The 23,218-nt window shown below is 38.3% G+C and overlaps 1 protein-coding gene across 1 annotated transcript in view; it reads left to right on the forward strand.

Annotated features, from left to right (window-relative positions):
* Nucleotides 1–23,218, forward strand: part of KIF13A (kinesin family member 13A) — a 102,326-nt gene that overhangs the window by 27,374 nt on the left and 51,734 nt on the right. The window contains exons 3-4 of the mRNA XM_062498781.1: nt 12,294–12,306; nt 18,427–18,487. Coding sequence (XP_062354765.1) covers nt 12,294–12,306; nt 18,427–18,487 — 74 coding nt within the window. The remainder of the gene's footprint in view (nt 1–12,293; nt 12,307–18,426; nt 18,488–23,218) is intronic.

Genomic DNA, 23,218 nt, shown 5'->3' on the forward strand with positions numbered 1-23,218 from the left:
TATAAAAACCCAGACACTGAAAGCCATTAAGGTTAAACATACCAGTCAATTCCGATTTCTCACTGTCTATGCCTGGCGGGAACACCTGTGTTTTGCAGCTGCACTAGGCTGCTGCTGGGTTTTCTGCTGTGCTCATCAGGTGGCTTGATTAAAAGGCCTGATGGTTGTCAGAGGCAGGATCTGCCCCTTCTGTGACATGGCAGTGGTCTAGCAGTCAGTATAGCTTCACCCCTCTCTCCCTGGGCTCGTGTTCCCAATTTCACATTGATGTTTGCTGTGTACATTCTCTGCATTGGTTTCTGATTCTGTAAAACTAGGAGAATTTTTCAAATAAAGAATGTCAAAGCAAATTAATGTTCCCCCCAACCCTCCAATAGCCTTTCCTTCTTCTGGCAGAAGCATAGCTGGATATAAGAGGCTGTGGCATGGGGTTAGGAACAAGAAGTTGGAGAACAGCAGAAACTTCTTAAACTGGCTTTGGCTCTTAGGCAATTATAGTGAGGTATTCTTAGAGCAACTGTTGCCAGTATCTTAGTCTAAAGTTTACTCATTCTGCCTCAGACCTGAAACAGCATACACACTTGAAACCTTACCTGTTTTTCTTCCTCCTCCATCTCCTGCAGAGATAAAACTATTTCACCTGCAGCGTACTTAATGATACAATCTCTGCTCTCAAGGTTTTCCATTCTGTGAGATATTCTCAGAAAGAATTTGCTAGCTGAAGTAGTTCTTCAGGTTTCAAAAATAAAGCAGTTTCTATGGTTCTCACCTTTCTGGTCTCTAAAGTAAACTGAAATGTGTCATGATTCTTCCCATTGCAGTTCACAGAAGTTAGGCAACAGTTCTTCAAGAGTACTGGAGGAATATAGGAAAATCTGGAAAGAGTTATGCTTTCTGTGCAGAAAGATTTTTTTTTTCTTTCCATATTTTCCAATTTTTAAAAATGCAAATATTCTTTCATAAATGGCTCAGTATGAATGCAGCCTAGGAACAGTGCCATTCTAAGAGACTCTTGGTAGTATTACACTTGGTAATATCTTGAAGTTTTGCTGTATTCTCTGCATTTTAGCTTCACTATGTTTAAGTATAAATTCAAACTGATTTGAAGAGGATGAAAACTACAAAACCTCCTGATGCAGAAAGGTGTTTAGAGCTGTGAGGGAAGTGCAACATACGAGAGTGCGTGTAGAAAGCCAAGTCTGATTGAAGGGTTAAATTATAGGACAGTGCTGGTACAAGAACAAAATAAATGAGATTCAGTTTCTTTACTATCGAAATTTGGGAAAGCTTTCTGGACAGCAGGAGAATGGGTCAAAATAATTCAAAGTCAGTGCTGTTCTGCCTCATGGAAGGCTACACAATCTCAAAAGACTTCATAGCATTGTTGCCTGTGACAGACTATGTGACGTGGAGATTCTTGCTCTCTGTTCTATTGCTTTATTCAGCCAGCTGATGTGTATTGGCAGATGTAAACTCGGTCTTTAGCTGTAAGAATAGACACATTTTTTGTTTGTGTCTTTTCAGGAAATGCTGAAAATCCATTTTGGTTCTTAATTGTCTGATTACACTAATGACTTGTGTACCATTGTATTGTGACCTCTTTCTAGACTTTCTAAAAGCCGTCAGTGTCTGTGAGGTTTTAGATGACTTCTCTTTCGCTTCACTATCTTGTAAACTACATTCTTGCTGTGCTTGTGAATCTGTGAGTTCACATTTACTCTTGGAAATCACCATTTCTTATACTGAAAACTGCTTGTAATACTTAATCAGGAATTTTACTCTTGACCTACACTGTAGTATTGCTGTTGGTTTTGAAATGAATTGAAATTTTTATGGGACAGAGCCGAGCTCTTTTGGGTATTGTAAAAATGAAGTCTATTGTAACAAAACAAATAAATTATGCTGCTCTTCTGGTTTTGAGTTAAGCAGTACAAATGCTGGCATTTAGCTGTGGACTCATTCTCCACTGAGGCACTTCAAAGCTGTAACTGTCTTCCCTCTATAGTGGAGTCTCTATGTAAAGTCAGCAGTAAATCAGCTTTGCCTGTTTTCCCCATTTACATTGCTCACTTGCATATGCAAATCTTTAAAGATTTATTCTAATTTGTACCTTATCCCTTCTCAGTCTTATTGAGTATTTTTTCAGTGTTTGTCACTAGGCATTTCATTTCCAGTGCAGCTGTACTGTCACTTTCTTAGTAATGACTCTGACCATCTGCTTAGAACTAGAGAATTTGCTACTGTGATGTTAAAAGTAGTACTGTCAAAGCTTGGTCACTGAAAATCAGGAGGTGAAACCTGGATACCCAACCTTGCCTGGGAACTTCACTTGATGAGCACAGTGAATAATATTCTTCATAGAAGACTGCCTGTATTTTTTTTTTTTTTTTTTGAGATATGGAAAAAATTTGGTCATAAAAGCCAAGTATGAAACCTCACTGAAGGTTGCTGAGCTACCACAAATTTTATATTACATTGATTTTTTTTTTTCTGTGAAACTGATATATATGGGCTGGTGTGGGAGCACATGATCTAAGGATTTTTAGAGGTGTTTTGGTAATGATTTCTTTAAAATTGACACGTGTCTGGGATTATAGTGGTTGAAAGTTCCTGAGTCTCAAGCCTTGCAGATTATATTTTATTCATGTTTTATATATTTATATATGTAATGCCCATGCTACTGCTGTGTACCACATCTTTAAAAAGTGATTTTAGCTTTTTTTACAGGAGTGTTGAGGTTGGAGGCCATCTGGTTCAGTGCCCAGCTCAACCCCCCTGCTCAAGCAGGGCCACCTAGAGCAAGTTGAGCTGGACTGTGTCCAGACAGCTTTTGAGTATTTCTAAGGTTGGGAGTCTCCAACCTCTGTGGGCAGCTTGTGTCTGCGCTTGTTCACACTCAGAGTGAAAAAATGAGACCTCCTTTGTTTCAATGTGTACCTATTGCCTCTGGTCCTGTTACTGGGCACCACTGAAAAAAGCCTGGTTCCCTCTTTGCACCCTCCCTCAGATATTTATGTACCTTGTTGAGATTCCTCTTGAGCCTTCTCTTCTCCAGCCTGAACAATGCCAGCTTCGTCAGCCTCCCTTCACAGGAAAAATACTCTAGTTCTTAATACTTATATATTTTTTTCTTGTGATTTTTTTATTCTCCATCATATCAAGCCAGGCCTCTTTAAGAACATGAATTTAACCATTTAAAGTTCAATTAGATCTAGCAAAAGAATTTGCTTAATATTGGATTGAAATGTCCTCTGGGTCTTTTAATTTGTTATCTGTTAATATATTTCAGTCATAAGATAATCCTTGGTTTTTTAGCGCTGCAAAGATGTTAGATTTGTAGTGCTGCTACAAGTCTAAATATTTTGTATATTGTTGTACAAAAGCAATGTATACTTCATTTTTCAGTCCAGGAATCTTGGGTATCTTGGCTTTTTTTCCTGCGGCGCTCATTGTAGCGGTTGGTTAGAAGCGTGGTGTCACTGCTGTAATTTGTTATTTATTGTAAGGCATCTGGCAAGGAGGTGGTTGTCATTTCCACCAAATACACATTACATACATCCCATAATGCCTGCTAGAGGGGCCTGGCCTGCAAGCTTTGCTGTAAAAGAAGGAAATGCTTGTGGCTCGAATTAACATAGTGTTTATACAAATTGTTCACAAATTCACAGCTCACTGGAGAAGGGGAGCCTGTTAAATGTTTTTTTTCCCCTCACATGCCTTGTCATGTAGGATGTTCTTTTACCTTTCTGGTGTCTACTAGAAGGGCAACTAACCTCTGTCAGACGAAAAGAAACTCTGAGTGCCGTAGCAGTTGCCACCCATCTCTGCTGGGAGTGATCTGTTCTCAGATTAGAAATGTATTCAGCTTCTACCTTTCCATGATAGATTCATTAACTTAGTGCTTGATGTCATCTCTCTGTAAAGGTTGTTACCTGCCTGATTTGTTAACTGATCAACTTGCAGCACACACCGTGAAGAATTTTTCTAACCTTGGGATTATTTGTGTGATTCATTTCCTGGCACACACTGATTTGCTTCTTAAGTTTTGCAGAGCTCCGTGGAAAGATTTCTAGAGGTGTCACTTGCATGAGTGCTGTATAAAAATAAAGTCTCTTCAGTACTTTTTAGGTGTTTGTCCTGCAACAACTCAGGAGATCTTACTCACTATTTATGTAGAGTTGATTTGAGTTTACATTCTTGGTATATTGTTCCACACGCTAAACTTTATTTATCCCATGAATCACCACCATCATCTTTCTCTGCATTACGTTCACTTTCTGGTAAATGGTAGCAGTTGTTAATGCTGTCTGTTAAAGCACATAATGTCTTCTCAAAGTTACCAAAACAGCTGGTGCTGCAGCCAGCTGGGATAGACCTTTTTTTTGCAACATGCTTTCTGTGAACTTGCTGTGCTAAAGTGTATTGTCATCAAACCTAGTTTTAATTTTAATTACCAATTAATGAACAGGATTTTCCTTCTGATAGGTTCATTCTATATTCATGTCAATAAAAACACATAATAGGATGAAATGAAAACAGTAATTTGTGAGTTTTGCTGAATCTCAGATAACTTTTTCATACTGCAGTTGTTTGAAGAGGGTGGCAGAGCTGTGTGAAAGGATGAAGTATCAAACCCAATTAGCATCTCTCTTGAAATCTCATTAGTAAAATAAAGTAGATGGCAATTGAATGATAGTTTTCCCAGTTATGATAAAGGAATGTGACAGTGAAACCTGGGGGTTCTTGTCTGTTATCCAGTCAGAATACATGGTCAGGACTGGCGTACATGCAGTAACTTCACAAGAACATCCTTGTCCTAAGTATGAAATATATTCTTATCTTGCAGCAAAAGAGAGTGGTGTGGATTTTTTCCTTTCCATTTGTTGAGGGAAGTGAGGTGTTACAACCAAAGTTCAGATCCAGCTATTGATTTACACCTGTGCTTTAGTTCTTTCTGGTGTACAGGCTTTCCACTGACAAGAGATCTTCTGCCTTTCACCTTGTCAGTGAAGCTGTTGATTGCTCTGTTTATGTCCTTTCAGCAAATTGTAATGCCTGAGTTTTGAACAAGTAATCTAAAAAATTTAACTTTAATTTATGAAATGCTGTGTTGCTTATCAAATTTATTACAAAAAACCCTTGGAAGTCATCTGTCTTGGATTAAGTTCTGTATATAGTGATAAATTACCAGTACATTTTTCAAAAGTTTTGAGCACTACTTCCACAAGGGGTATAGCTTTAGTGGTGTTTTGATGGTTCTTACAAGCAGCATTTTTGAAGGAATGCTAAAGGACTATTAGTGTTGAAAGGGAATATTTTCCATTGACTGGAAAAATTAGGATGTAGTTAATGGCGGTCAGTAGCCAACTCCCAGTGATGGGTTGGGTGTGAGAGTCTCCATAGAGTTTGTGCACAGAGTTGAAATGCCAGTTTTTGCTTGGGGTGTTTTCTCCTCAGAGCACTGGTAATAAATGCAACAGGATAAGAATAATAGGTGCCTAATAAATGCAACTGAAATTTTATTAATACCCATGGAATGTGTTTCCACATACTTTACGGAACTGTAGTGTGTTTGCTCTGAGGCAGTTTCATTGCATTCAGGCTGAGATTTATTCATTGAAGACTGTCCTTAAGGGCTAGTGGATATTAGGTTATGAGATCAGATTATTTTCCCCTCCCTCATTTCCTTATCCTGATTTGTTAAACCTGATTAGGTGGTAAAAATCTGCTTGTTTAGATTCTTGCACATTCAGTTTTACTGAAAAGGAGGGGAAAAGAATTGGTTTTAAAAGGAACAGAACTGCTTGATAATGTACCTGAGAACATGAGGTAGACTTTAATTCCTTTGCCTCTTTTTCATGAGGCTATAGCTGGATGTTAGTAGGAACAAGCTTGTTATCCTTGTGGTTATACACTTGATTATACTTGTAATTGGCGTAGCAGGTTTTCATTACAATAACTGGAGTCGTGGATAAGTTTTGAATTAGTATGATTAAAGACTTGGTGAAAATAGATAATTTAACTTGGTGGGTTCTAGATGGCGTCTCAGCAGGATTACATTAAAGCTCTTGAATCTCAGAGCAGTGTGACTATTTTAGTTGGTTTTTGCCTTTTCAGTGAAACTGAACAAATTAACTGAAAAAAAAACCCAACTTATTTTATGTGGGAGAGTATCCAGATTTTAGTTTTTTTAGTGAGTTTTCTAGCAGAGTAATAAATTAGTCTTTCTGCTGATGGGTGGTGACTGCTCTCTTAAGGCAGTTATTGTTTGCAAAGTGTAGTTGTATGTGGGGCAGGTATCAGGCCTTTTTCAGGCTATCAGTAGAACTTGTTTTTACATTACATCAAGGCTTCTGTGTAAAGGTTAGAAACACTTGAACTTCACATCAACAGACTGTTGGCATTGGCATAATAATGCCTTGGGCAGTAAAAATACTCAGAATTTGGGAGTGAAGGTAAGTTAGCACTAATGATGTTCCTGGGCAGCTGTCACTTTGTCTTCCATCTTGTAAATGTCAGAATATAATGCCTTTCATTTACTTTAATGAGCTTGGGTTGGTTTCATAACCTGGTTACTTTCCTTACTGTAGTGACTGAACTTCAGTGGAACCCTGTTATGGTGAAATATCCAGGCATCTTTGTTTATTTTGTGTCATGTAAGTCAACTCTGCTATTGTAATGTCCATTTAGTTAAACTTGCATGGCAGTATTTGTCCTTCTGAAGTCAGTCTGACTTTTCTCTCTTTGCATGTGGTAGGTTTCTGTAAAGTGTGTGAGAACAACTTATTAAAGTATGTGTCTGTTTCTCATGGTGTTTCTGATTATGATCAGCTACCACCTTATTATGCAGGCACTTGCTCAAATTGCTTTACTTGTTGAAATGTTTGGGTTTTTTTTTGCTGGTCTTCAAAGGATTATTTTGTCTATAAAACAGGCTTTTGCTGGGTAGGAGGATTAAACAGGACATGTGCTGCTCACCTTATGCAAGAATATAAAATGACTATTTATATTTGTGTATGTATGTAAAGTAACTCTTCCAAGCATCCCACTAAGGAATCATGATGCCAGCTTCATTAGTTAGCTGTACAGAAGGTACGCCCCAGATTCTGTTCCCTTTAAGGGCATTGCCCCTGCCTTTTACTTTACTCTGTGTGTAGAAAATTCATGGGAGAAATGGGCAAATAACTGTTCTTTTTCTGTGTTCTTTGCAGAGAAAGTGGTGTACTACCAGTAGTTTGCAGTGTATAATCACCTGAAACTGCTGCTGTGGCAGACTGTGATCTTTATCTATGTAGTTTAGTACAGTTCATCGATAATACAAAGTCACTCTTTTTAAGGTGCTTGGTATCAAGCCTGCAGGTAACAGCCTGCAGTGATAAACCAGGAGACAAGGAAGGGTCCTCGAGCTTCATGACCTTACTGTGAAGGGTAGGAGAAACACGATCTCTCTGCTTCTACCTGATTTACACTGTTTGCAGTTAGGAGTGCTGGGTGCTTGCTGTCTCTGCTGTGCCGCTCTGGAAGCTGCACACACAGGATAAACAAACAGTGCAGTTACTTCTGTCCTGGATAGCAAGGCACACTCCTTACGACAATCCTTCTACAGGTTTACTCCGTTGCACTCTGCCATTGAGGCAAGCACACTGCTGGTGACGGGCTCAGCCTGAGCTGTAAGGCAGCCTGATTTAAAAACAAAAAATGAACCGAATTTCAAACCACTCAAAAGTGCTATAATACTTGCTTTGAACAGCTGGTCTTCAGACTCCAGAGATGCTGGAGCAATGACATGTAAGAAATGCTATTTTTATCAGGATGGTCTTTGTAATTTGATCACCTTTTTGCTTACAGAGAGGAAAGACTGTTTTGTATGACAAGTTGAAAAAAGATGTGAAGAATTTTCTCCATTTTCTTGTATACTGATAATTGCATGTAATAATTCTTTTGACCAGTGACCCTGAAGAGTATGTCAATGGCTATGTAACCACTAAATGTAAGGAATTATACATTTGGGAAGTCAGTCAGTACCATGAATTTGCTGTGGCTGCACATGTGGTGAGAGCAAAAGAGTTATTTCAAACTCAGTGTCTTAAATGTTGCCCTTCGGTGTAGTCAACTAACAAGAGCTGAAAACTCATCTGGTTCATTCATTCATAGATACTATGTGTGGTTATTTAAAATAGCTGGTTATGGTTGCTCCATCTTGATTAACTAATGTGAGAGAGTATAGGGGAAAAAAAACCCAAATACTTTCCAAAATATGAAGTAATTATAGTACAATTGTGACCTACTTGGCTGCTTAGGACAGTTGAATTGGAGATGAATTGGGCTGTGTGCATGTTCCAAAGAATCTAAGACCTGTTTTTCAGAGATGCCTTGTTCCTGTCTCCTTTAATGTGGAGTACCTTGTTTTATGCCTACCTTCTTGTTTTGTAATGTACCTTGTCCCTACTGATGGTGACTTTCTTGACTTGAGGGTTGGGAGTGGGTGGGGTGATGAAGCTTCATTAATGAAATGTAGAGAAAAAAATAGTTCTCTCAAGGTTTTTTTGATGTATAAAATGTCTTTCCTTCTGGTGGAAGCAACATTTGGTTGGGAATGCTGACTACAATCACTAAGAGACAAAAAAAGTCTTGGTTTGAAAGTTACTAAGTCTTTAAGATGACAGTATCACATACTTCTGGATGCTCATAGTGCAAGTGTGTCTTCTGTTGCATGGGACTAGTTTTCTAGTCAGAATATGCAATGTCATCCTGTATCTGTATGACAAAAGGAGACTTCTATGAGAAAGAATATAGATAGAATGTAGATAGTTTTTAAAAAATGAAGAAAGAACCTTTGCTGCTGTTAAACTACTAGCAAAATGCACTCCTTTCATGTGATGTGCTGTCACAGGCAATGGGCTGAGGTGCTAGAGAGAAAATGTGAGTGAAGTCAGGAAGACTTCTCATTCATGTGCTGACATAGAACATGAGAACTATCATTTTGTGAGTCACTTCTCTTGGCAAATGTGGGAAGTATCGAGTTCAGTTTCAGCAAGAGATAACAGAAAAAAAAGTTGACATTAGTGCAAACCTTTCTGTAACCTATCTTTCTTTATCTAGCTTGAAGTTTGAGGTAGCTAAGCGCTCTGAGATCTTGATGTATGTTAGCCAAGCGGGACAGGAGAGGATTAATACTGTTATGAAACAAAAAGCCTGAATAGATACCCACAGAAGACACACTGCTCAGTAAAGTTAGAAAATCATTCTAGTGATATTTTACTAAAGTCTTGGTGGCTTAAGGACAAAGGCAGGAGGAAGTCCAGAAGTTCAATGGGGCTTTGTGGTCATGAAGTTCATGCTTTTCCTTTGACCTGTTAGAATATTTTTCAGACTCTTGGTTGCATTTGCTTGGGTTTTGAATTCCAAGCATGAGAAAAAGGTTTTCTGTCTGAGTGTATACTTTGAAGATGCCCCTCAAATTAAACCAAAATCTGCTGTTGTGCAGACACATTGCAAGGTTAGGTAACTTTGATAATTTCCTGAAGTATATGCTAGCTGTCTGCTTTGGAGGAGATTTTATTGCTACTCAAAAGGCATACCTGTATCTTGTCAATGACACCATGGATGACTAGACATGGAATTAAAAATTCCTGGAAATAAACATTTTAGTTGTTATCTCTGATCTGATGTCCATGTGTGTGTTGTGTGTGTCTCTACCTCTCCAGCCGTGACACTGAATGACCACATTTTTATGGTCACTTTTTGGTAAAAATTGAGACCGCTTCAGTTATCTATGAAGCTGGAAACTGCTGGTTTCTGGAAATGAAAAGAAGTAAGGAAGCACATGTTTTTAAAAGAAAGGCAGCAAAGCAAACAAAAAAAGTGTATGTCAAAAATTGGTTAGGCTAATGCAGGATTTTATTGCACATCTTTAAGCTACCACAGATGTGATTTCTGGTGAACTGTAAACAGTTCTTTAGTTATTAGTCTGAGTCCTTTGATTGAAGTATTTTGGAGTGTTTCCATCTGGATCACTGCCAGAATGATGGCTACACTGAGTTGATTAGCTGAAATACCCAAATAGCCTAAAAATCCGTCCTGTGAGTTAATACAGCTGACTTATTCCAGAGGCCTTTGATCATGCTGCTGTTGGTGATGCAGGGAGTTGTTGGGAGTTGTTCAAGTTGGTAACAAGAGTTTGGAGCACTTGGATGTTACATATGGTAGGAAGCTGCAGTTCCTTGTGCTTTGAAATCCCAGAGATCAGTGATGCTACTGGGAAGCTCTGCTGTCCACCAGGGATTTAAAAAGTGACTATTACGCTTTTCTTGAAATAGGCATCAAAGTAAAGTTAGAGGAGGCTTCCAAAAAGGTAGTGGCTTACAAGTAAATATCTTAAGAATTATGTGTCAAATCATTTGTTTACTTCAGTGATGTTTTGTACTTTTTCCAGTTAGAGCTTATAAGAATGATCTCAGGAAGAAAAAGGCAGTTGATAAACTTTGTTGGATTTTACTTCCAAATGAACTGTTTAGGACTTCTGCTGAATCTGTATAGAAGTGTATCAGTAATTCTTTAGTAAAGCTGCTACAATTCTGAATTGTTTTTCAAGGTTTGAGTGTATTTAAAATGCTTTCCAAAAAGCTTTGGATGACTTCTTTCAATAGGAACGTCTCTTAGACGTTTAGAGGTAGTGCTGGGACTCTTGTCTAGACAAGCTGATAACATTAACTGTGTCACATCTGAAAATGGATTAAAATGGAAATATTCAGGGTAGAACTAAATGTATTTTTCAAATAAGAGTGCATTCTGCACAAGTTCTGAGCCACCTGTACATGAGCTAGCCATAGACTGAGCTGTGTAGCCACCACTGATGAAAGAGTAAAGCTGCAGCAAGTGGTTTGGCTGGAGGCAAATGATGATGTTTCCATTACACCAGTCCTGTGTCCCAGCTCTGTAACTTCTGTTTCAGGCAGATGTGTCATCTGAGGTACAAGCTGAGAGTAAGCAGAAAAGATTGCATAAGATGTGTTTGTGGATTTGCATCTCTTCAGAGTTTTTTGCTGAGCCTTTGTATTGTGGGTTGCTAAGAAAACTGCTTAAAGTGTTTTGTGTCTTCCCTGCCCTCCTCCCAACTTGGTGGTGTTGGTATGTACAGTCTGGTGGATGAAAGCATGGCTTGGTCCCAGGTGTTTCTGCACTGAGAGTGTAGCCTCTTGATATCTTTGAATTTTGTGTAGTGTGTCTGTTGCTATAGCTTTCGTCTGTGTCCTTATTTTATAAACCTTACTGCATTCTCTTGTGTTGTGTGTCTATAGGCCTTTCTCATTGTGTTTTTTCCTCTTCATCCACGTTTTCGTTTTTTCCTTCATCCATGCTTTTTTTCCCCGTGATGTGAAAGAGCGAGTGGAAATTTCTTATTTCCATATGTAATTTAAACATATTGCTACAGCTGTAGTTTTGGTGAATGGCCTTAGTCAGTCTAGTTCTGCACTGTACGTTTACCTCCTCTCTTACATTGGCATCAGTGAGCACAAGACTGCACAGTGAGATAGGGCAGCAATCTCACTTGAAACCAATCCCACCAGAAAAACCCAAGCTGATTTAATTTATAATGTGGCCACATGCCTGCCAGCAAAAGCTTAAAAGCATTTAAGGAGAATGTGAAATCCTCTGAGCTGGTGTCTTTAAACTGGGAGTTTGTCATCCCTGTGTTATTTCTGATAGTACTCGGAGTTGGGTGTGAAGGGTGATGGTGTTTTTGTATTGGTTTTTTGTGCACTGTGTGGACATTCTGTGGCTGGGGCGAGCAGAGCCTACACAGGTTTCTTTTTCTTCACTTCTGTAATCTCTACAAGAAACATTTTCTTGACTTTTACCTTGGCATTGCTTGTGTAGCGCTGCTGAATTCAGTCGGGCTTCACCCTGGCACCTTGGCTTGCCAGTTTGCAGGCTCGGTTTGTTGCCACCAGAGATGGGCTGTGATTCATCTTTTATGACAAAACAGATAATTGTCTTTCTTCTGGAACTCAGCTGTGCTAGATTTTTATATCTATATGGAATCTGATACTTTCTTTTTAATGTGGAGCAGTATAGGTAATTAAGTAATTACTGGTTAAGAATATGTGGTGTGTCATTTAAATACCTTCTGATCTGATTACTCTTAAATACATTGTGGATCAAACAAAAAGTTCAAATTATTGTGATGACATACACTGATTTTTTTTTTTTTTATTTGCTCCCTTCTCTTTATGTGAATGGTGTATTCATGCTTCTCATCACCGTTGCTGGGTTTATTGCCAATCATCTAGAAAACCACCAAAGGTAAGTATTTTGTCTCTTTTTAGATTTGTATCTGCATGAAAATACTGAGCACTGCAGAAGTCTTGGGCATATTGCTGTAGTATGTAAACAACACAGCTTCAGAAAAGGAAAACATATTTAAAAAATAAACTGTTACTCAAATGTTGAAGTTACAAGCTTTGTAATTTGAGAATATGTTTTAATCCAACTGACATGCAGGCAAGGCACATGGTTTGTTAAAGCCGTGACCAGAACAAACCAAAATTGTAATGCAGTTGTAAAAGCATTTAAAAGACTGAATAAGATGTATGTGTAAAACATTTCATTACACACAGCTCTGTTTAAAAGTTCCAATACTTTTTTTAAAAGGCAACAAAAAACATCTAGTAATAAATTAACCATTCTTGTTTGCACTTGACAATAGTGTAATTAGTAATTAGTGTAAAAGTTGCCGAAGTGCACCAGAATTCACATAGAAAAGATTGTCTCTGTTGTTAGTCGTGCAGGAGAAGGGCAGGAGAACAAGTGATATGTACCTATTGGGACATTTAATAAAATTCTTCTGTCAGTTGATATGCTTAATAAAAGAGAGTTTGATCATTGTTAAACTTTTTTTTTTTTTAAGGAAGAGAACTCTCTTTCTTTCAGTTGTTTTAATTCCACCAAAAAGCATTGTTTTTACAAGAGCCTTCATTTTCTGTAGTGCATCATTTGTGTTCTATTATAGGCAGATAAAGTTATTCTGGACATTATGTAAAAGCTTGTGTATGGCCTTGTATTTTCTTGACAAACCCAGAACAGCTGCATGCTTGTGCGTAAATGTCACATTATTGTTAGGTATAGTTGGATGGCCATTAATATCCTTAAGCTATACTGCTGAAACTTATGATGTTATGTGAAATATTTATCAGATTGAGACAGGAGAAGGTTAGTACCATCTGTGCAAAATTGGCATTGCTGAGTTTGTAAAGATGTGGTATGAGATTGCTTGATTTATACAGTGTTTTAGGTCACTACACATAGTTGATTTTAAAATTAAAAATTTTTAAAATCAAATTTTGTAAATATTGGGAGTCTCTTTATCTTTAATGTGCTACTTTATCATCAACCATGGATAAATTGTTTTCCTGATTCAACTTGGTAGCTCAGAAACTGTGATAGAAAAAGTTACATGAGGATATTTGGGTGCTGTTTTGCTTTATATTTTGCTATTTCTGCAAACATCGCATTTAAGTGTAATTTTGTGACAAAGGTAGAACAGTTGTTCTGAGCTGAGATTTGTGAGCTGCATTCCAGGGTCCCTTCAAATTTTCTCTCCACACTTCTTCAGCCTTCTCGTAGGTCTTGTGTTTGTCATAGTGACCAGCTTTTTTTCCAGTTCATCAGTTGCTTCCATTAACATTAAGCTGCCTGGTGTAGACTCTGTCTGCCATTTCCTCATGTATCTCCTGTGTTACTTATCTCCATCAGCAGTTTTAAGATGGATGTAGGACAACCTGCCTGGTGAATGAGAACTTCCCTTCCTCAGTTCTCCCTTCCTTTTCTTTTCAGGAACCAGGTAGCCCCATAAGTCACCTAACCTGTCAGAGTGCTTCTCAGTGAAAGCAAAATGTGATTAATTGGCCACCTTTTGGTCACATAGAAATGGCTCTTAAACATTGGCTGTACATTTGGAACATTATATAACTGCATAGACAATATGTTAGGGATTATGTTCAAGCTGGGTAATGCATTGCTACATGCTGGAAGCTCCAGATTTCTGCCTGGCCTATACTGAGGATTAGACCTGAGAAAAAATAATGAATGTGAAATTAAACTCCTTTTGAGACTAATTATGTAATTTGGCTTAAACTGGCAGGCAGTTATTATTGGATATGGTGCTCATTACCTGTAAGTAATTTTTATAAGTATACTTACATGCATAAACCCTTAAAATTATTATTTCTTCAAGCCATTGATTGGGAACCTTAATGAAAACAAGTTGTGCGGAATGTTTTTTAGGCTTTTTGAAATGTGAACACCCATTTGGCTACCTTTTCAGATTCTGTGATACATTACTGCAGTAGCAGGCACAATGGCTCCTCTAGCTTAAAGTCTAATTAAAGTCTGCAATTTTTAAAGCCACAGGTACAGATGAATTTGAGATAAAACTCCAGATTTTTCACTGGCATGTGATGGATGTATGAACTTGCATCCCAGTTTGCCTGTTGAAGAAGCCATAATTTCTAGTTGTCTCCTTAGCAAAATAACCATCAGCTCTCTTAAACTGCTGCAGGTATTTGCTGAAGCAATCAAGGCCCCATATCTTCAGTCTTTCTTCAATATTGCAGTTGCCAGAACAAATATTTTGTACAATTTCTAATAGTTGCTAAAGCTCCAAGTACAGTTCTCTATTAACCTAGAAATGGCCTACATAACTTACTTTATTTAGGCTAGTGTGAACACTTACAATGACTCTGGATATAGTACTACCAGGATCCAGCACTTCCCAACCAGTTCTTTGTCATAAATTTCCATTTTTGTATGATTGTGCTGAACTACCCAGTTCATCTCTTCATTCAGAATCTTTGGTTCGTAACCTACTACCCTAGTGTGGCAGGTTTCTGGCAGCTTCCTTTTATGTAGCTTTCTCTTTTAGATGCTAGGATGAAGTATGAGATACAGGATCTTGCAGAATATAAGAAAATTTAAGGTTTTGTTTGTTAATTCCCTCTGTTGTTTAAAAAACCAGAACACTATTAATACGAATAAAGAATACTATTAAACACCTCCCAAAATGTAGTTAAAAAATAATTCATATATGGTGCTTGAAGTATAAAAAGTTCTGTTTGTGTTATAGATATCTCTGTTCAAATGCATTTCTGTAGTTTTGATATAGTTGCTTGATACACTTTTGGTACAAGTTGGTAAAGATTTTTGCTAAAAAGGCATTTTCAGTGCCTGATAATGCCCAATTTGAAAATTGGCCACAGAATCTGAGACATGAACATTAACAGAGCTTCTCACGGCTTTGATAGTTGTATTTACAGGCAGATTAATACCCTTTTAAGGAAAATGGATTCTGTGGAGGAAGAATTAATAAGAAAATTAATTATTCTGCACACTTCTATCAGAAATAAAAGTAACACCCACGACTTCCATTTTAAGAAAGAATAATCAGTGAACAGAGGAGAAAGAAGGGAGCACATTAAATAATACTTAGAATACTTAGTTGTTTCTTCATGGCATATGTTCTATGTCTTAACTCCAGGTATGGTTCCGTGCTCAACTTGGGATTGCTTGTCCTGCTGTTCCTGCACTGGGCATCAGAAAAATATAAAATAGTTATCTTTTTTTGTACTCTTTTCTATACAAGGGTTACTGTTTTGGTGGGATGCTGTCCCACAGATATTTCCCATAAAATGCCTTCTTGATGTACATGTTGAAGAGCCTTGCTAATTGGGACCATGTGTCTTGCTACTGTGTGCCTTATTTGTACTCTGTTAATTCCTGTGTTTGCAATCCGTTTTCCCAAAGGTCTCAGTTGTCCATAAAGTTGTTTTGGTTGGGTGAATCCTTAAAGTATGGTTGCTGGGAATGTTCAAGGTTGCTGTTTAGTCATCACCAATCAAAGCAATGTTTAAGTGTTCACCTGCCTGCTTTAATGGAGAGGGGAGTTTTGCTGCAGTGGCTCTGCATGTTTTGCAGATAGTGCATGCCCCAGCAGTTTCTGCCTTTTTGCCTGACGCTTTTTTTTTTTTTTAAGTAATCTTGTTACTTCTGTTAGAAGTATTTGGCAATTTTCCAGAATAGAATTTATAAATAGACCAAATCCATGCCCTGGCTTTTTTGTTTATTATGGAAACAAACTGAAACACTATATTTACATTTGTTATATCTTAATACAGAATTTTTCTTTTCCTATTGCATAATCATTTTTGACCTTTTGAAAACCAGTATGACCTATTTTTACCGTTTTAAAAACATCCCAATAAAATCTGCTTTTCTAGGAGAAACACTTGGCTGCAAGCCCGTATTTTAGTTTTAGGAGTCTCTTGCAAGATCAGTGTTTAAATTAGAAGTCATTGAATGGTCCTGTCATCACTTTCCAGGTTAACCAAGGGGAAAATGTGTAGGACAATAGATTGAATTGACCTATAGTAGTGGTGTATTGAAATTTAAGTCATTATGCCACGAGCATATATAGCCAGGTAACCTTTTTAACTGGTCTGTGCAGATAACACTTCATTTTAAAGGGGACAGAATGGTCAGTGTTGGGTTCTTACAGTAGGATATGGGGTTTTTTTGGTAATTTAATTGCTTCCATTTGATCATCGGAGAGACTAGGTATTGTTAGCAAATCCCGTGAGGAAAATTTCCATAGAATTGGAGTATGAGAAGAGAAACAGTCGTTCTTGGACGTACAGAAGTTAGGAAAAGGGTTAGTGTTCTTACTGATGACATGGTTTTATGCCTAGATTTGATGATGAAATGTACAAAAGGTAATTTAAAATGCCCCCTACTTATGTGAATGTCTGAAGACAAGGTGGAGTGACTGCTGCATTTTACTTGCAGTTCAGTGGCCACATGACATCTGTGACTCAGTCACATCAGGGAGCAGCCTGATTTATGATGATGTCTGATTCTATTTGTGCTGCAGTGACTCAGGCCTCCCTGTTAGGTTATTATTATTGTGGGTTTGTTTGTTTTTCCTTCAGAAGGGAAATCCAGAACTCTTCACTCTTACAGACTAAGTGTTGTCTCAGTATTAGGTCTTCTCTCAGGCCATTTGACGTGCTTTGCAGTAGGCTGGAGGAAAAGGAAGGAGGTGAGGTTACTGTGCTAACCTGGTGTTACCTTCTGTAATATTTGCAGCAATAGATGTTTTGGGAAGGGTTAGATTGCAACATATCTGTAGATTATGTTGTATAGTAACTCTGAATATCTGGGATTTCAAAATGTTCTTTGTCCCCAGAAGCCAAACAAAAATGATCCATCGTCTTCCTTACCTCAGGATTTGTCTCTAGGGAATTTGTGTGTTTTGGCTAACAGAGCCTGTGACTCTTGCTCTACACTGAGATGCATGGTTTGTCTCACAAAGGAGATCACCTGTTGGATGACCAGGCAAAGAAAATCTTGATCCAGCAAAGTTGTATTAAAAAGGTGGTTTGAGATTTTCCCTACCTCTTGTGCTCCCCCCTCAAAAAACCCAAACCAAGTAACAAAACCAGAACCTGTATTGTTAACTCATCCACAGTCAGTTTATCTTGGCAAAATGTGGAAAATACCCTGCAGCTTAAGGTGTATTTGTAGCAATCTAAAGCTGTTAAAAAAAAAAAAAAATCTTAAATGTCTGTCATGACATTCTGGATTGTGCAGGAGAAGAAACTTGGATCAAATCCCAATGTGTTAAGTGGTTTTACAGGACACTGCTCCAGGTTTTCAAGCCCTCTGAGCACAATATTGAATCTCATTCAATTTCTACCTTGCTGGACCTCTTGACTGAAGTGATATTAAGGCATTTTACTAGAGCAGGCTCTGATAGCTTGTTTCTCTAATAGAGCTACATCTTCTATTTGTAGTTTCTGAGCTTGCTCTACTGAGATAGAGGAGCTCTCTACTCTGAGACAAAGTACTGTACTCTTAGTTTAGATAGATAATATAATACTATAGTACTATATATTTCCTCCGTAAGGCTTGTAAGTAATAATGTTCTTCACTGACAGTCAGAAGTGTATCCCATGGTAACACTTTGGTGTGTATTGTACTGATGTCTGCTAAGTAGTCATCTCACCAGATTCTATGTGTTGAGTCCTTGTGCTGCTGTTTTGTTATTTTTAACAGAAATATTTGTCACTGTTGGTGCCTGGAGAAGAGTGGAGTTAACTATTACATTTTGTCTGTTTTGAAATCTGTATTATGGTATAGAAGAAGGACTAATCTGTATAGTGTATCATACAGATAGAAAAGAAGTATTGAGTTTTGTAACTCTCATGATTGCACAAAAGAATTTCTGCCTATTATGCCTTTTTATGGTTCTGATTTAGGATCTGCAGAAATAGTAGAGTCCAACTGAAATTATACTGTCATGGATATGTACTGCTTTAAAACAAAAGTCTTGTAGCCAGGGTTCCTAATTTGTCTTTTTATGTGCTCCTACAGGTGTTTGCCTTTGATCACTGCTTCTGGTCCATGGATGAATCAAACACCACAAAATATGCAGGTAAACTATTTTCTATACTTTGGACAATGTAAATATTTTGAGAATGTATGGGAGTTTGAGCCTTTGTTTTGTGAAGTTGGTTTGAGGTTTTTTTTTTTTTGTTTTTGCATTTTGCACTGTGATGCTTAAGTGACTTTTTCACAAAGGCAGACTTAGCATTTTTACAGGGATTGAGTTACCTGGGTGCTAGCCCCTCAGCTGAGAAGGAATGTAAGTTTTAAGGTGCCTGGGACACTGTTGGAGGGATGCTTTTACATCTAAGCATTGTTTCTGTCACTTACAATTTCATTTCTGCATCAGCAATTACTTTTGACTGATGCTAGTGATGAATGTGTGTGTTTTCAGTGCTCTGCATCTCTGTGCATGAGAAGGGAAAAAAGCATGTTCTCCTCAGACAGTGTGGTTATCTCAGGTCTTTCAAGTGATTCACAGTCTGACTGTTCAGATCCCCAATGTCTTTTGAGTGAACAGCTTTGTGACTCCTTCCTCCCAAAAGCTGGATAATCTACACAAGATTTTAATCCTAGCAGTTTTCTCCTAACTGGGTTTGTCTATTTATCTATTAGTATAGTAATGTTTTATAAGAGGACTGGTTTTGGTAGAGATTCTGGACACTGGGATTTCAAGGCTGTAATCCATGGAAATGAAAAAAACCCAAGCATTCAGTTTAGATACTCATGTTATGAAATTTTGTGGCCCATAAAAAAAATCTTGAAAGATGATAGGGTTCATTACCTCAAAGTTTAAGATCAGCGATCTCATAAATGAGCTGCCATATATGTGTGTTAAAAATATATCTCTGACTACGGTAAGCTCTGGTATAAAATCCCAAATCCTAAGGACTGCACTTGGTAATAGATTATGCTGTATTTCTTAATTGTCTGACCAAAGAGAGACTTCTTCAGGAAAAAAAAGCTTTGAACTGGTTCATCTTTCAAGAGCTGTGTTTGCACTGGACAGATGCACTGCACAGTACTTGCAGCTCGGGCTGGGAGAACCACTGGAGCACCTTCTTATGTGCCTCCACACCCCTCTTTCCTTTAAAGGGAAGGAGGTGATGGTGATGGTGACCCATATCTTGGCCCCATGTGCACGTGGGAGCGACAGCTGTTGGGTACACTGTGGCACTAACCCACAGCAGGGATGGGATTGACTTGAGAAACACTCCTGACCAGTTAAACTTGTTTCTGTCTGGGTTTAACCCATCTCCAGGTGAATTCAGTGGGGTTCTAGATCTATTTATTTTTCATTTGAGTCAAAGATCTCTCTAGTGTGTTTCAGAAGTTTTAAGTGGATTTGTCTTATCTAAGAAATGAAGTTTTATTATCTGTATATAGATTAAACTCTTGTTGGACTGGGTTCTAGAAAATGGTGCCTTGCATCTCTTCCATGTGCTTACTGGCTAGAAAGTTATGAGGTGGGGTTTTTTTTTTGCCTATTCCAGTTAATATTCCTGCCGGGGAAAAAAGAAAATCAAAACTGGTTTTTGACTTTGTGTTTTTCCCTTGTTATGTTGGGGAGGGGGGGGTCGTTGTGTTGTTGGAGTTATTTTCTTGGTGGAAGGCTGTGTGGGAGGCTTTGGTGGTGTTTTTTTTTTCTTTTCAGAAATATGCTAGGAATGTGAGCCTAAAGACTGGCATACAAAAAACAATGGTTTCACTGATTTTGTTGTTGATGTGTTAGTTGAAGCTATCTTGTGACTGCCAGCCCTTATGTTCTAGACCATAATGAATTTGATACAATATCAAAATAAAAGTAATTAAAAACCAAATGTTTCAGGCCCAAGTTACTGGGTTGTTGGCTTGTTCACCTGCTTGGGCATGAGCTGATTCTATCCTATACAACAGTAGCATTTCTTGGTTTAGGTCCAGCAAACCAAATGCTGATATGGTAATATTTCAGGTTTTGTCTATTGTTAATATTAAGACTCCTTAAGTATGTTTTCATAGCTTGGCCTCAGTGCACATGTTTTTAAACAAAAAAAAAGTATTTATGGTAACTGGATTTGGTTGGCATTTCTGATAACTTCTTTGCCTCATGGAACAAACCTCCATTGTCCTAGGCACCTTGCCAATAACCATCTTGTCTCATCCAGAGACTCTTAATGCTGTAGCAGTCTTTGGTACAGTCTTAGAGTCCAAATAAGCCATCTGACCACCTGACTTGTGGAGCTAAACTGGTATCTCTTGGATGCTGGACTACAGAAGGAATGCTGATCTGGAAGCTAGGTGCATTAAACACTCGTGCCCAAAGTAGTAAGTAAAGTAAGTAGTGAGTAAACTTACACATCTGTGTAAGTTTAATGTCATTACCATGAGCAGGGATGAGTTGCATAATTAAAAGGAAACACGTATAAAGCTTGAAAGCTAAGTCCAGACTGCTTGAAAATGTAAGTTGTGTACGAGCTTTAGTCTGAAGTAAAGTTCTTGGGAAAGGCACATGCAACCAATTTAGTTCCTTGAAAATTATTTTACCTGTATCACAGAAATACAGTGGGAGATGATACAGTGAAAGGTTTAACAAGTGCTACCATATCAGTCATTCCTCTCTGTGCAAAACCAAATGTGCTCATGATGTTGAATGGATATGAAGTTGTGTATATCACACTGTATTAAAGATTTAGCTGATTGACAGATGGGTCATGAGACCACACGGTATGGTGTGTGCCACAGAGAACATATTTGGATAACTCTTCCTTTCTGTTATTTTTTTAATGCCCACAAACCCAAAGTTTGTCCACTCCTAGAAATGCACATTTGTTACAGGATCTATAAAACTATCACATGTGATCAGACTGGCATTATTTCTCACTTTATTGATCAATCTATGCTACTATTCAGCACTTGCTAATATTGTTTGCTCGAGAGCGAGATTCCTGTTTGGATAAAGTTAATTGCATGGGTAATGGAAAACAATTCTCAGGCTCTGGGGGTGTAGGGCTGACCCTGAAATGGTATTAGCCATCCTTCTTTTATGAGAGATCTTCAACTTCTTTGGCTAACATAAGGCTTATTTTCTTCATACTAATTTTCTTTCTGTACTCATGTTTGGGAAGTACCTTCCTTATCTTTCCAGCACTTGAAAACATGGGTATTGTTGCTCTTGGCAGCGGAATTGCTTTTTTAGCAATTTTTCTTCCTGTTGAAATGGAAACTGCATTCTTAAATTCTAAATTATCCAGTGATAGCACCACCAGAAATAGTGAAGGTAACCTTCAAGTGATGAAGAACTTGTAGAGGGCATCTTTGCAGCTGTCCTTGCAGGACTATCTCTCGTGAAGACAGCAGGGAATCTGGAGTACAGAAGAGAAGTAAACTCTATATAAGCCTTTGTGGAACTGGTGCTCTGATCTCTTCCCCCGCAAGATAAGAGGACTCTTTAACAAATGGATATCTTGTGTTAGAGAGAGCCCCATCCAACCTGTCCTGGAACATTTCCAGGGATGGGGCCTCCACAATTTCTCTGGGCCACCTGTGCCACTGCCTCATCACCCTCACAGTAAAGATTTTTTTCCATATATCCCATCTAAACCTATACTATTGCAGTGCAGGGGCTTTTTGTTTGTTTTTGTTTGGTTGGTTTTACACTGAATGTTGATGCTTTGCATTTCTGAACAGTTTGTCTGTGTCATTCCAAGCAGGGAATGGTTTGTGCTGATCATCACATGCTAGCTCCTGTGCCTTTTTATCTGATGATTTTTTTCTGAAAGACAGTTAGGTGTTTAGTGAAAATATGGATCTCTCATTGGAAAGGTGTGAAAAAGAAGTAGAAGAAATAGTTTTTGAGGAGAGGGGGAATTTGCTTGTAGGACAGGATAAGTTTGCCTTGATCTGGAAGAGAGATGAGCTTTGTCTATAGGCTGCAGTAGAGGTGTTTTGAGAGTAAGTAAAATGGCCTATTATCATTTGTTCTTGACTTGAATGGGTCAAGTGGATAAAGGACACACCTGCTTGCCTTGAAAAGCTCACAGAGACAAATAACTGCTCGGCATTTTGGTGAAGAGGAGGATATTGAGTAATTCTCAGAGATGAGAACAAAGGATTCTTTTATGAGCCTGGACAACAGTAAGAGCCTATTGAAGTCTGCAATGAAGTGTATTTATAAAAGGAAGAAAAGAAACCCTTCAATTTGGGAAGGATTCGAGAGATGGCATAAATAACTACTCCAGCATTCAAGCAGGTCCATTCCTAGGACCCCATGCTGTATTGACTTGCTTGTGAATTTTTCATAAACTGCACAGCCTGCATCATGTTTGGCTTGAAATCTCAGCTCTGTTTCTACAGGCTCCTGAAAGGCCATACACCTGACTGAGCTAAACTGTAATTTTATAGGAAATATGTATGCTGACTGCAGCACTTTCCTATTTAAAAGGAAGCAAACCAGGCAATTGGCTTAAAGAACCTACCCTTCTGCTCTCACAAGAGTCTTGTCTATTTGTAGCTTTGACTTAACATTGAAGCTGTTCCTGGTCTGTGAGAAAAATTCACTAGGCTTTGCTTCTTTTTCCTCAAAAGGATGGGCAGAGGGGAGATGCTGGCCTGTGAGAACTGGAAGCTCATTTGCTTACCCTGGGCTCCCTGGTAGCCTTGGGCATGCTGTCCTGAGCTTGCCCCTGTTCTGAGCAGACAGTGGGAGAGGGGATGGATGTCTCTGGCCTTTAGTTGCCTCTGTAAGATGCTGAATTGTCTTAGCCATCTGGAAGATTGGGAATTCCCATCTTAAGACAGTAAG

The sequence above is a fragment of the Cinclus cinclus genome, chromosome 1 (assembly GCF_963662255.1).
Source record: "Cinclus cinclus chromosome 1, bCinCin1.1, whole genome shotgun sequence".
NCBI classification, from domain to species: Eukaryota; Metazoa; Chordata; class Aves; order Passeriformes; family Cinclidae; genus Cinclus; species Cinclus cinclus.